This window comes from Balaenoptera borealis (assembly GCF_965194805.1).
Source record: "Balaenoptera borealis genome assembly, chromosome: 7".
Classification (NCBI taxonomy): Eukaryota; Metazoa; Chordata; class Mammalia; order Artiodactyla; family Balaenopteridae; genus Balaenoptera; species Balaenoptera borealis.
In genome coordinates, this window is record NC_138864.1 from 109,977,850 (window position 1) to 109,993,312 (window position 15,463).

The 15,463-nt window shown below is 39.4% G+C and overlaps 1 protein-coding gene across 1 annotated transcript in view; it reads right to left on the bottom strand.

The window, feature by feature from the left end:
- The window catches only part of CHCHD3 (coiled-coil-helix-coiled-coil-helix domain containing 3), a 278,061-nt gene that overhangs the window by 83,643 nt on the left and 178,955 nt on the right, over positions 1 to 15,463 (bottom strand). Inside the window, exon 5 of the mRNA XM_082399255.1 lies at positions 13,731 to 13,814. Coding sequence (XP_082255381.1) covers positions 13,731 to 13,814 — 84 coding nt within the window. The remainder of the gene's footprint in view (positions 1 to 13,730; positions 13,815 to 15,463) is intronic.

Below are 15,463 nucleotides of genomic sequence, written 5' to 3' on the forward strand. Positions count from 1 at the left end.
CCAATTTTTAAACCTCCAGGTTTCTGTTTCCTCATCTGAAAAAGTATATTTCTGTGCTAGATGAATATTAAAGTTCCAAGAAGCAGTGAACTTTTATGTGTCTATAAAATATTCCATTTCACTAACATGGCATCCAGGTATTAATATTGGTTTTAATCGTCAGTCAACATAGGCTTAAAACATCAGCAATCTTGTTTTGTTGCCTGGCAAGGCTTAAAACCCAGACTTTCATCAGAATCACTGTTTCCATCTGGCAATATGTAAAGTAATATTCATTCAGAAACTATCTTTTGCATAATTACTCTTAAATAGCTAGGGTATAACTGACAGTTCTGTAAATGTAGTTACTTTATGTAACTTGTGCCTCTATTTAGCACAATATACTTATCCTTTTGCCTTTCTTATCCTTTTGTCTTTCTGGCATTATTCTTTTGGGAACTGAGTTCACGGTCAAATCCAAATGATATATAATTTTTTAATGTACCCACCAGAGAAATGGCAGTCTCTGTCTTTAATTACATGCTATTGAATTTTAACAAACAGTTCTAGGAATGTCTGCCAAATTTCTACAATCTAGAGCAACCACATCATGAGAGGAGAGACGGTTTACAATTTATTACGTATTACTTTTCTGAAACTACAGAAATATTCATTGTAGTTCTAGTTAAATTTTCATTTTAACAATAGTTAGATAAACAGAAACACAGACCTTCTCAGCACATGCACTGCCTACCCAAGGATCTTAACTCTCAGCCTTGAACTACTCTTCTCTCACTTCTATTTTCACTCTCCACCTCACATCACTTACAGTCTGTCTAGGCAAGGCAGAGACTACATTATGATTAAGTTCTAGAAATACTAATATTAAGAAGAAATGACAGGCAAGGAGGAGGGGTGAGATAGCAGAGGTAAACCGTGCCTGAGTTAGTCACTCCATGGATCACAGGACCTACTCTGCACAATACCGGGGCACGGAGTAGGTGCTCAACATCCCCTAAACAGGGGATGTCTAACACAGGGCAGAGCAATGTACAGAGAGACAGCAAGCTTGGGGATTTCCTAGTGAATAACTCTGAAGCAGTAGAGGGAAAACCATCACGGAGGTTAAATGCAGGAATGGCTTAAGGGTAGCTGACTGAGTGGTATATTTCTGAGATTTAATTACTTGGGTTAATTCTGAGGCAGAGCCTAGGGAAGCCCCTGAATTGAAGTTCAAATAGCTGTAAGATAGGAGCAACATCTCTGGCCTTAAACTAGAGAAAGGAAATTGACAGTAAACCCAAATTTGCAGGAAGTTTATGCTCCAAGATTCCATATGTACGCAATCTGAACAGCAGGCTAAGTAGGCTGGACTGCTGAGGACACAGGAGTTCAAGGGCTACGTTGGAGATCTATTAGAAAGAAATGATTTTGCAAAGTAGGCCATGGCAAAGGAAGACGGTGAGGGCAAAGGTGCGCAAGTGGCAATGGGAGCTACAAGAAGATCATTCTTGGACCCTCCACCCGCTTCTCTCGTTGTCATCCCACTGAGCCTCTTCACCATCACCACGGCTGATCTAGCCTGGCTTTAATTTTGATTTCCGGTTATTTCTCCCCCTGGTATTTCCAGGACCATCATCTTTTCCCTCCATCCTCTCAGAGGGTAAGGCCCAATCTACAGATCCTTCACTGTTTCCTTACTGTCAGCATCTCTCCCATCCGTTTAGTCTAGGTACTAAAGCCATACTAATTGTATCCATCATCCGATCATGCACTATCATGAAACTGGTTTAATATCACTTCACTGTAGAATATGATCCACTGTTAAAGTAAGACTGCTGGTGCTTAGTTTATGTAAGAAGCCAAGTACAAATGCTGCTAAGGGAAACATGGCTGAGAATCTGTTACTTGACTCTACTGGCTCTAAACAAAAAATGTCATGCCCACTTCCACCAAAATTCTTCCTAAAATCTGGGGAAGGGGAGTGGAATTGCATAATAACTGTAATGCCAGAAAGCCTCAAGGGAGTATCATAGTCTACCACTGGTCACACAGAAGGAGAGGCTGTCAGTGAGGAGACAGAGGCCTGGCTACACTGGCTGGGAAACTTTAGGGCAAGTTACTTGATGTGTCTGAGCCTGAAGAACAAAGTCAGTAACTAGTTAGGTGGTGAAGGAAGAAAATACCTTCCCCTAGAGGTCTGTCCAGGGGTTAAAATGATTGTGTTAAATAATTTCGTGTACTGCCAGGCTTATAATAGTCCCTCAATAGATGGTGGCTGTTTTAATATGATGCTGCTGATGATACTACTATATTTCTTGGCCAGCAGCCTTGGAACAGCAAGGATGTCCACAGTACAAAGTACCCAGGAACATTTTCACCAAAAGCCAAGTTTGGGGATAACTCCTGAAGTTCGGATTCTATTTAGGACAGGGTTTGTGGATAAAATTGATTACCCCTGCCTCAAGTCACATAAACGTAATGGATAAGAACATCACTTAGGCAATATGATTTCATTTACTTCAAAGGTTTGCCCAAATAGTAGCATCTGCACTGACTGTTTCATTTTATGTAAATAAGATAGGCAGCTGCATTACTATAAGTAGCTGGCATGGCTGGAGCAGAAGGACCCTCACCTGAATCTCTAGGAAACTTGCAGGGTAAGGTGTAACTTGAGGTGACGTGCACGTTAAATCACCCGGAAGATGCATATCTAAGGTACCTGGGCCACTTCTGGGATTAAAGCCTTTCACCTGCTGAAGACTCCTTCATTCATTTACTCAACAAAGATCTGTCAGGCACCTACTATGTGCCAGGCTCCGTTCCAGGGGCTAGGGATAGAGCAGTGAACAGACAGCGTTCCCACCCTCATAGATCTCATGTGAAACTACAAGTCGTGAGGGGGCAGTGCTGTGGCCACACTGTCCTCCCTGGACTCTTGAGCTTAACCGTCTCTGAAGCCGAATGAGATTACAGAGCAGGATTGTTGACCTTCATTCAACTTCCTAGGATACAAAGACTGCACTACTTTCTGACCTACTCAAGCAAACCTTACTGCTTCCAAACTCTTTCTGAAGGGTCACAGAAAACTCGAGATTCTGAAGGAGTGGAAGATACTGATACATCTTTTGCTTGTTCCTCCAGCTCTAGATCTTGGTAAACACTTTTGGGTTAAAGACCCACAGTGGTAATTAACTATTTATCAAATCTGATTACCCTCCTACTTCATTTCATGAAAAAGAAGAAAAATCCTACTGTGAGCCTAGATCCTTGGTGGCATTCTATGTGCCCGATTCTTCACATGAGGATGTACGACTCTTGGGTTAATGGGCATGGTTCTGTGTCCTGTGCTGGGAGGGCCCTGATGAAACTGAGCTACCATGGGTACAGCTTTCTCAAAGACTCTTAGAGAGACCAGAGATTATGAAGACAGTTTAGAGTCAGAACACAGCCCTCCAGAGGAACTTTAGAATCCCTAGGCCTCTTTCTCCTCTGTCCACCCTTCTGCAACACAGTACAAAGGCAGGCAATTCCAGGATGGTTGCAGGTCCTCAGAAGCCCTCAAATTAGGAACTCTATCAACAAACTTCTATGGCTGCCCGACCTCTACATTCTAGGATGCAGATAAGGAAGGACTCAAAAAATGTAAGTCCTGGCATTACGCAGGGCACAGAAAATCTCAGATGGCGTGCTGGGATTAAGTTAATGAGTGTTTCTTGAAAAAAAAGACTCTATGGTTTGAGTATAATGCTGAAACATGGCATGCAGTATCCTCATCTTGGAAGCTCAGAATGTATATAAACTCTGAGAAGGCCTACAGTAAAGAAATCTGTTCTGCTTAGTTAAGCTTAGCACTCTCAAAATTATTTGGCCAAGGCACCCATCCCACTTCCTGACTAACACATTAATTTTAAAAGTTATCTAGTGCCTATTATGTGCCAGGCACTATCATGGTGATCAAGAAGTGGAAATAGTTCTGGTCTTCATGGAACTTACATATTTAACATTTATTTTCAAATATAGCTATTTAACGCAACCAGTTCACTGGGTCTGTCTATCTATCTATTTATTGGCTGCGTTGGGTCTTCGTTGCTGCGAGCAGGCTTTCTCTAGTTGCGGCGAGCAGGGGCTACTCTTTGTGGCTTCCCATTGCGGTGGCTTCTCTTGCTGCGGAGCACGGGCTCTAGGCACACGGGTTTCAGTAGTTGTGGTGTGCAGGCTCAGTAGTTGTGGCTCATGGGCTCTAGAGCACAGGCTCAGTAGTTGCGGCACAGGGGCTTAGTTGCTCCGCAGCATGTGGGATCTTCCCGGACCAGGACTCGAACCCATGTCCCCTGCATTGGCAGGCAGATTCTCAACCACTGCGCCACCAGGGAAGTCCCAGTTCATTGGGTCTTTTATCTGAGCATTTAACCTGACGAATCTCTTCAACCTACTAAACTCCGCTTTAAATCCCATGATCTTTAGACCTTTAAGGGACAAAAAGTAGCAGCTACTCCTCACAAAACATTTCTGCTCTGGAAAACAGTCTGGCAAAGCCTCCACAGAAAAAGCACTGTACCGGATGCCAACAGGTGTTTGTACCGTTTGTATTCATCACTATATCTACGTACAGTGCCTGGCTCACTGGAGGAATTTAACAAATGTGTGTTTGAATGAATGGTGAATGCCAATGACCCCCTCTAGCGCCCCCCCCGCCCCAAATTCTGATAAGAATGACCAAGGTCAAACTCCTATGTTAGTCTCCATGGCCAGGTTGGATTTAGATTCCCTTCATTAAATGCTGAACCATGCCAACCTGCTTTATATGCCAAGTTCAGATATGGGCACTTCTTACTTGATGATGTTATGAGATAATACTATTTGCAAATGCTTTAATGACCAAATATATCTTTCTTAATGAAGCTAATGTGTTGAAACGTAATCCCTTATAGAGGCACAGCTGGCTCATGGTCTGAACATAAAACTGGGATTCAAGTGCATCTTCTAACACCAGCCCTGCAATTTCCCTTAAAAAAATTAATATTCATGTATTTTAATTTTTTAGTCAGTAAAATAGGGAAATAAGCACTGGCTGGTCTGCCTAAATGGAGTACATTTGAAATTTATAAATAAACAAGATACCAAGAAGTAAAACAATCACTAATTATGAAATTGGATGCAAAGAAAATTTAAGAGATTTAGCTCATTTTCAATCAAATACACAGGAAATACACAGGAAATACAGAATGACTTCCTGGGTGCAATATTCTTATCAATAACAAGAAAAGATTCCGAAGAAAGGAAAGGGGATATTAATTGCTTTTCAAATAAGACAGCCTACTGAGCCCCCCCAGACAAAATGAACAGAATCTTTAAAAATGGAATTAATTTTCCCTGGATTTCATAACACTTTACTTCTTACCTTGTCTTTACACATTCAAGTGGCATACCATTTTAAAAACTGTCATGGTAAACAGAATCTATTTTATTGTAGAGTCTTTCACAAGGTAAAGGAAATGTGAAGAGCTGAGAAAGTATGCAACCCATGTTGTTGGCATCTTAGCACTTATGATCATAACAAGCACCCAAAAAAGGCAATACTGGGCTTTAAAGCTGAACTGTACATTATCTCTTTCTCAGAGCCCTGGGGCTATCGCTGCAAAGCACAGTGGTCCATTCTAAGATCTGAATAGAGAAAAGGAAGAGATCATTAAATTATAATTTCCATGCACAATTGGTACAAGTATTTCCTACCAACAGGACTGATATGAAAGCAAGATCCCAGAATAAAGCTGCTCAGCAGAGAGGATGGCAGTATAGTGTCTTGTAAATTTGATTTCACTGAAAGCCCTGACACATCATAATAGTGAAATCCTATTTACTGTAGCAAGCAGGATGGATAATGCTATTTAATACCTGGTATACTCTGTGCCATCAGCCCATAGCTTTGAACTCCACATTCTCATCTTACCTTAAGGTTAATACTTCTTGACAGCCTACATGGTAAATAGAGCCCCAAATTAAGTGCTGATACCATGATTTGCAAATCTTTCCTCTAAAGTTAGGCATAGAAAAACTGGCTCCAGTTAAAGGGATCATTTTTACAGGATGCACTTTTAACAGTTCATCCTGGAAAAAATTTAAGTCTCGTATCCCTAAAGCCAGATTAAAAAAGCATTTCAAGGTTACCCAAGCCACATTTCCCATTAGAAAATTCAGAGAGGTTAACAGAAAAGCCAATGTGTTTGGAGGACTTGTTGAATAATGAAGTAAGGATAAGACCCCCATATTCACTATACTGTATCAATTTTCTTGCCCTTAGAGAATAAAATAGGAAAAAAAAAGTCCACCCTGCTTGCTGCTTTTGGAATATCTGCAATAATAAACTTCCTTTAGGGAGCCCGGTAAGAGTGCAAAAGGGTTCAGTCTCTGAATCTAAGTTATAAATAACTGTTTCAATTATATTAACAAACGATATGGTGATATTGGGCCTTATTAATTTCTCTACCTAACAATTAACATCTAAGTGCATTTATTTGAACTATCATTACTTGTTAATGATAAAAAAAAAATCTCAGAGCAACTCAAGGTACATGCTGAAAACTTTGCTGACACCTCTGCCGTCTGTAATGGCATTACGATTAAAAGTGACATTGGCTTCTATGCCTTCAACATCCAAACTCCTGGACCAGAGAGGCTTATCTCTTTCTTCAACTCTCGGTAACTACAGAAACCACAGAGAAACTGCCTTGATTTAAAGATGAATGAGGAGGCCAGTACAAAATTTCCAAGTGTCAAAGGAATAATCTCTCTGTCTAAGCCGACAAATGCAAACTAGCATAACCTACGGAGGCATATCTACCACAAAGTTATGCTTTTAACTATTGTGTTAAATTTGCTATATCACAGTGCATGGCCAAAACATGCACATTATTTAGTGTATATATCAGCTACCCATATGACCTAGAATCACTGACAACTGTTTAGAAAGCACCTCAGGGGGAAAACATCAAAGGGTTTTTTTAATCCCATAAATTGAGTCTAAGTAGTTATCGCCCTACCCCAAAAAAGACTGTTTATGTTTTAGGATCTCAGAGGTCAGTGGTCTGTGATTCTACCCTGTATTAATCCCTTGAAATGGCTGACCCAGCTCTGCTCAATGAGATATTTTTACAGTGACAGACTTCATCTGGTAGTAAAAATGCATAATAATTTCTTTGCATAAGGAACACACTGGGCTGGCGATAATCTGTTCTGTTGTCATTTCTCTTTATTATCATTCTTGGCATTATTTTTCCCCCAAGCTTTGCAAAGAGGAACACAGAAATGAAGGTACTAATGACAGAGAAGTCGTCAAGCAATCAAAAAAGCCAATTAATCATACAGATGAGCCCAACACTGTGATGCAATAGAAGAAATGCCACCCACTATACGTAAAAAGGCTTTTAAAAATTGCTCATTTGATGTAAGCATGACCTTAGAATTTAATTAGCAACTCTCTCCACAGGTGATGAACTAGTAAAGTACTTTTCTTCTTAATGACAATTTATTTTTCACCATTCTCTTTGCCCTGCTCTCTTTTGCTCAGCTTGTATAATTCCCTCTCCTCCTTAATTGTATGCGGCTGACTGCAATGTGTATGTAAATAGCTGCTGAAATCCAGAGGAGCCTGTAAACTGAAAGCAATACATACCCCACCACCCTGTTGATCTGAACACTGTAACAGTACCCAACTAAGCTCTCTGATCTCCCTCAGCTCCTCAAGCCACCAGGCCTTTTACAGCTCTCTTCATGCTGTGCCAAACCCCACCATTCTCATGAACGCCAAGAGCAAAGTGCATTCAGTAGAGCAAATCAATTCATAATTGAGAAGTCAGACATGCAAGACACACTAATCATCAAAGAACTCATATCTCTAGATGTCCTGGGGAGTGAGGGGTCCTTCATCCTACAAGATCCTGGGAGAATCTGGATTCTGCCCTGTTATAATATGGCCTTGGTCCTGCCTCTCAATTTCCTTCCAGAGGGCTAAAAGACTACGGGAAAAATACACACTTTCCTGAAGAATATCCAGGCAATGGATGTTCCGGGAGCAGGCAATCCAGGCTCTAATTAAATAACCATCAAAACAGTTGATAAAACAGTTACAGAAAGTTTGTTTTCTTTCTAGAGATGGAATGAGATGACTATCCTGTAGTAACACTGTGAACATATGAATGAATGAGTGCCTCAAAGACATTTCTAAACTGCCTGAATGACTATGAATTTCTTACTTCAAAGTAAAAGCAGCACAACTAGATATTACAGTAACTCTTGGGGGTATCATGCTGCAGTCGCTAAGTAATAAGACCCTGTTTATTCCCTTTTGGTCCAATTTTCCCAGGAAGTGCCAAATCCTGGGGAGAAAATTAGGCATTTTGAATGCTTAACATTTTCAGGTTATGAGGTAGCACTGATCAAGTTTTAACATCAGGACCTAAAAAGTTGTATTAGAAGCCAGAAGGAGTTAATTTACTACCCAAAGAACTAACAAAGCAATCAGCAGGATTTAACTTCTTAAGTGCACAACTGACAAACATTAAAGATGGTACTGGACAATGGCTAAAAGCTCAGGTGTTGGACCTGGCTCAAATCCAGATCACATTTTGTCTGTATATTCTTGGGCAAGTTACTTGAAGCCTTAGGACCTTCATCTAAACAACAGGGTTGACAGCCTCATAGGGTTGTTTATGATAATAAAATGACATAATCCATGCAAAGTGCCCAGCACAACATAAATACTCAAAAAATGTTATTGTTAGCTACTAGGATGATGAGGATGCTATAAATATCCAGATATTCAAAGTTAAACTTGATTTTCTCACAGGATAGATTTAGATTATTAATTTAAACAACTTATGAAGATACTAAATATTCTGTGAATACTTAAGGACTGTACACTAATAGCTTGGACCTAACTTTACGGCATAAGCTTAGTAAATGTAGGATTCGTTCACTGCACGCCTACTATGTGAGTTGTGGAAAATACAGAAATAAGAAAATGACCTTTATCCTCAAGGAGTTTACAAAATAAACACAGATAACTAATCACAGTTATCATAAATGTGGCACATTAAGGGAGGTACACAAAGCATTATGGAGAATTCCCTGAGGGACTGGCAAAGGCTTCTTAAAAACATCTAAGAACCTTTTCTTTGAAAGCTGCCCTGGGCTTTCTTTCATCAAATCACCCAACAGGAATAAATACTCTCAAGCCTCTTACCTCAACCACCAGGAATTGATATTCAAGCCTCTCTCAATTAGGGCATACCTACATGCAACGCCTCTCATGTTCTTTTTTTTTTTTTTTTTTTCCCCTTTTAATTTATTTATTTATTTTTGGCTGCATTGGGTTTTCGTTGCTGCACGCAGGCTTTCTCTAGTTGCGGTGAGCGGGGGCTACTCTTCATTGCAGTGCGTGGGCTTCTCATTGCGGTGGCTTCTCTTGTTGCGGAGCACGGGCTCTAGGCACACGGGCTTCAGTAGTTGTGGCACGCGGGCTCAGTAGTTGTGGCGCACGGGCTTAGTTGCTCCACGGCACATGGGATCTTCTCGGACCAGGGCTTGAACCCGTGTCCCCTGCATTGGCAGGCGGATTCTTAACCACTGCGCCACCAGGGAAGTCCACGTTCTTAAAATACAAAAGTTTATCTCACGTCCACGTCAAAGTTGTTTGATGAAGCTGGCAACATTTGCAATGAAACAAGGACTCAAAAAACTTTTAAATGGCTTTGACCTTCTTTCTCAGTAAAGAGTTGCTGCTTTTGCATACTGGTTCTGAGAAGCGTGAAATTGGTGTCCAGTTAAATTACACTTATTACTCCTCCCGAGTTAGTGAAAGGAGAAAGTTATCTCAGACTCCTGGTGGACCAGCCAATATAAATACCTGGGACGAGAAAGCTCCATTCACACAAGGGAATCTCTAACTGATAAGGAGTTTATTGAAATAGAACCAAGAGGCACACCAAGCTGTACTACAGAACTGAATGTGCTTCAAATGCTCAATAGACTTGGGTTCATAATTCTCAAATGACCATGAATTTCTCACTTCAAAGTAAAAGAAGGACAATGAGATATTAAAATAACTTTTAGGGGTATCATGCTGTAGGTGCATCACGAAATTTGCATCAAGTCAATGAAAATGAATAGTTGAGTAATAAGACTGAGCCATAAAAAAGTGATTATGTATACAATTACTGTGTTTGCATATCTAGCTGATGGGCAGATGGTACGGTGCTCTTAGAAATCATCCCTGTAATGACTCTGTAAAAGATTGAGTGTCCCCTCCTCTCCATTAATATACCACCTGCTATTCAGTGTACGGTTTCTTAAGTTCACTTGGTTAAAATAGAGAAAGATATGTACTTATATCCACTTTTAAACTTGAATTTTAAACAGGAACCTGGATTTCACTGTAAGTTAATGATTCTGCAAGTTATAATACCACAATCATTTTTTTTCTTACATTATCCACTATTGGATTGGGCATTTTACATCTTTTAACACAAAGTGTGTAGAATTTCTAACAGAAATGGTTAGACGTTGTACTTTTCACTGTCGTCACAGGAAAAACCCTCTTTACAATCTTTTGCATTAAGCCTAGAAAATGCTTCGTCTCTGGACACCTAAATGTCTCTCAAATATTCCTAGATGAAATTCAATTGGACAAAATTCACCTTAGGTACTTTAGGAATGGCAGTAATAAACAAAAACAAGGTATTATAAAATGGGCAGAAGACACCAGGAAGCTGAATAACACTAAAGTAATTTTATGATTTTTAGTATCTTGCACACAATGGAAAGGAAATATTCTTTAATGGCAACAGCTTGTATTTGCTAAGCTCTTTCCAGTTTTCAAGGGGCTTTTAAATGTATCATTTTATCTGGTCCCTCCAATAACTCACAAAGGTGAGTAAGGAACAGAGTATTATCCCCACTTTATAGATGAAGAACCAGAGACTACGAGAAATTAGCTGAATTGTCACAAAACTAGATGAAAAAACCATGCCTTCTGACTCCTAGTCCAGCATTCTTTCCACCACACGTTCTTAAGTATGGAGTTATTAAGTATTAACTAATAATAGTGTGATTGTTCCACCTCAGCATTCTTCTAAGTTCACTCAGCTTCTCAGATTTCAGTTAAAATTCCTAAATAACTACTTTCCAGCCTCATCTTCAAAAAAGAAAAGATGTGTGTTTGTGTGTTGTAAGAAGACGTTTGTGACAATGATTTGGTATCAGCACACCATATCCACCTGACCTTCCCCGCCTTGTTCTAACCTGAGACCAGAAACAATAGTTAACTGTTAAGCAGACCCTTTAATTGGCCAAGAGCAAATCCTCTCAGTGCCTCACACCCATCACTGAATATCTCTATCAAATTGGTGGATTTATGAGAAATGGGTAAATATTTATTAGTGCCTTTTCTTATACCTAACAGTAATCGATGAGGACTTCGAAAGGTATCTAGCATAGAAATACTTGAAAGCAAAGAAAACTATCACTGGGTGGGGAAAAAGCAGGTCCTGGTTAATCACCTCAAAAACTTTCACTCAATCATTTTATTCAGCTAACATTTACTCATTGTATCCGGAACAGTGCTCTGGATGGAGAGAAGTAAAAGCAGAGCTACCACTGACTGAATGGTTACCCTGTCCTGGACACTAATATAGGTGATTTGTGAGAATTATCTCATTTAACAAATTAATGAGGTAAGTATAGCTTTATACTTTTCATTTTATAGCTGAGGAAACTGGAAGTTTACGTTAGATGCTCCATGATATGCAGCAGGTAAATGCCAGTTCAGGGATTTGAATCCAAGCCACCTGATGTCAGAACCTGTGCACTAAACCAGGCTTCTGCAAACCACAACTCATGGGGCAAATCCAGCCCGCCACCTGTTTTAGTACAGCCCTAAGAATGGTGTTACGTTTTTAAATGGTTGGGGGAAAAGAATCAGAAGAAGAGTATTTCATGACATTTGAAAATTACATGAAATTCTAACTTCAGTGTCCATATATTAGAACAGTCACACTTGTTCACTGACATATTGGCTATGGCTGCTTTCACATTACAATGGCAGAGTCGAGTAGTTGCAACAGAAACCATACATGGCCTGCAAAGCCTGCAATATTTACTATCTGGCCCTTTACAGAAAAATGTGCTGACTTCTGTGCTAAGCATTTCCACTTTATGCTTATTTAACATCTCTACCTGGATGTCTTAAGTAGCATCCCAAACTTACCATATCCAAAATCGAACTGATTTCCTCCACTACCCACATCCAGATCCGTATTTTAATAGCCTTCACCTTGGAAAATCCATCCTTCTAGCTGTAAAAGCCATAGACCTAGAATATCTCTGAGCTCTTTCTTTCACTCATGTTCAAAACCATCAGCAAATCTGGTCAGCTCTGCCTGGGAAACATCCAACCACATCTCATTCCTCCACTGCTAGCACCCTGGCCCAAGCCATCACCACCCCTTTTCTGAATTACCACTATTACCTCTAAGTCCCTCTTGCTTCAGTTCTTGCCCAAGACAGCAGCCAGAATACTCTTCCACTCAAAAGCCCTCTTGGTGTTGGCCTGCTTCCCATTGCTACAGACCTCTTCCCAGATACCATCCCATTAGACAGGCCTTCCCTCTCCACCCAACCCCACACCTACACTCCTAGGCCCTGGGACTCCTTTTCCCCCGCTTTACTGTTTCCCATATTATCACAATCTGCCATTCAACATGTTGACGAGGTTTTAATTGAATTTAAGCTCCATGAGGGCAGAAGTTTAGTTCACTTTCTTCATTAGCATATCTCTGGCACTATCAGGGCCTGGCATATATTAGGCAGATATCTGCTGAATCAGTGAGAAATGGTCCCTACACTCAAGAAGCACTCAGTTCAGTGACATACAGAGACAGGTGAAGACGATCAACATACAAATATTTGTACTGAATGGGGCTGGATAGTTTATTTCTTAGTTTATCTAGTTTCTTATGAAACAACCTATTCTAAATCAATCAACTTTGGGGGTCTCAATCAAAGCAAAGAGGAAACTAGCTTTGTAACCTCATGGTCTATGTATGAACTTATCCTAGACAACAAATATACTTCATTGAACAGGGGCACTGATTGGGTCCCCAAGCTCCCATTCTTAAACCCACTGCTTCCTTTTGTTTCAGCCTTAATTTCCTTCTTTGCATCTCTGTCAAATTCTAGGGTCAGGTAAATCAGAGGTACTTCCTCCACTCCTCATCCTAACTCTTCTCCTGAGTCCTACTATTTAGCTCCTGTCCACCAGTTTTGAAAAAGACATTCATTTCTTGGCCACAAGTGCAGTGAAACAGCTTTCACAAAGACAATTTATCCTTTAAAACACTACCATTTCTAAGAACGTGCTCAAGTTTAGTCAACGTTTGGGAAAGCCAACAGTAGCACTCTACTGTTTGACCTGGAGACAATGCAGTTTCCAAACATACAGGGAAAAATATTTGGAAGCAGTTCCTTAGTAGTAAAATGCATCAATGAACAAACAACACAACAATACGCAAAACTACCAAAGTAAAAATGACATTATCTTCGAGAATGATCTGCGTGCTTGGCGTCTTCATTTCCTGGCCCCTTTTTAACGAGAAAAAGCAGTTACAGTGCTAAGGTACTGATTTTTAAATATATAAATGGGAACACTGCAAATGTGGTAAAAGAAGAGAATCACTGACAAGAAATAGTCATACCCTCTCCTCCAGTCTAGCCAGCTGCTCTTTGTAGAATGCATCCTGCTTCTTTATCATCCGATCTTTCTCTTCCAGCTGCTTAGCCTAAAAAAAGAAATGAAGAATATACTATATGAAGAAAAAGCAGTAACAGCAAAGCAGAAGTATAAATTGCATTAGAAATAAGTATTCAAAGATGAAGATTTTTGCAATCTATTAGGTCTCTGCCATAGAAAAAAACATTAATAAGATGAGGACTGCTGCATCTAAATGTAAAGAATGAGTCTGCATTGCACTTGTTGTTAACTGTAACAGGTGTGTCCTACTTTGTCCAAGTGTTTTTGATAATGTCAGAATACAGCACAGACAGTTTTATTTAACTTCTCTTTCGAAGAGTAATTTCAAGGATTAATATTTTGCACAATAAAACTTTGATTTTATTCCAGGTATAAGACACGTGGTTATTAACCAGCTTTCTGGAGCGATAACCACAAGAAAACGCCTATATAAGATTTTGTACATCAACCTTAACGTTTGAGAACCCTTAACCTACCCAGTGAAACCAGCATATAAACACATGTATTGGTCTACTTCCTTTCTAATGAAGTAGCTGTCTTTGGCAAAAAGGGCAAAAACTATTGTATTTGTTTATTTGAATAATTTTAAATAATTAATAATAAAATAATAAAAGTAATTTTAAAACTCTTAGTTATCCCACTTCTAATTCATAAGATCTTTTTTTTACAAAATTAAAAATCAAGTAATAAAATATTTAATCTTGAAAAAAATAATGATAAAGATGCTTACTTTTGAATGTTTTTCAAGCTAAGTTTAAAAATGCATTTCTTTGAAATCTTGCCATTTGGAACAACACGGATGGACCTAGAGGGTATTATGCTAAGTAAAATAAGGCACACAGAGAAAGACAAATATTGTATGATTTCACTTACATGTGGAATCTACAAAACAAAACAATGAACAAACATAACCAAACAGAAACAGAGTCATAGTTACAGAGAAGAAACAGACTGTCAGAGGGGAGGGGTATGGGGGAGGAGAGAAATAGGTGAGGGAGATTAAGAGGCACAAACGTCCAGTTACAAAATAAATGATTCACAAATGTGAAATGTACAGTGTGGGGAATGTAGTCTATAATTAGTTAATATCTTTGTATGGTGACAGATGGCAACTAGACTTATCATGGTGATCATTTTGTAATGTACAGAAATATCGAATCACTATGGTGTGCACCAGGAACTAACACAGTGTTGTACGTCAATTATACTTCAAAGACAAACGAACAAAAAGACTCATAGAAAAAGAGATCATATTTGTGGTTACCAGAGATGCGGGGAGAGGGGAGGGGGAATTAGATGAAGGTAGTCAAGAGGTACAAATTTCCAGTTGTAAGATAAATTAATATTAGGAATGTAATGTTCAACATGATAAGATAATTAATACTGCTCTACCTTATAAATGAAAGTTCGTAAGCGGGTAAATCCTATGAGTTCACAAGGAAAAGCATTTTTTTTTTCTATTTCTTTAATGTTGTATCTGTACGAGATGATGGATGTTCACTAAACTAATTGTGGTCATCATTTCATGATGATGCAAGTCAGATCATTACGCTGTGCACCTTAACCTCATACAGTGCTGTATGTCAATTATATCTCAATAAAACTGGCGGGAAAAGAGAATGAAAAAATGCATTTCTTAAACTGTTGTTTCTATTTTTATTATGTTTAAGTGACCGT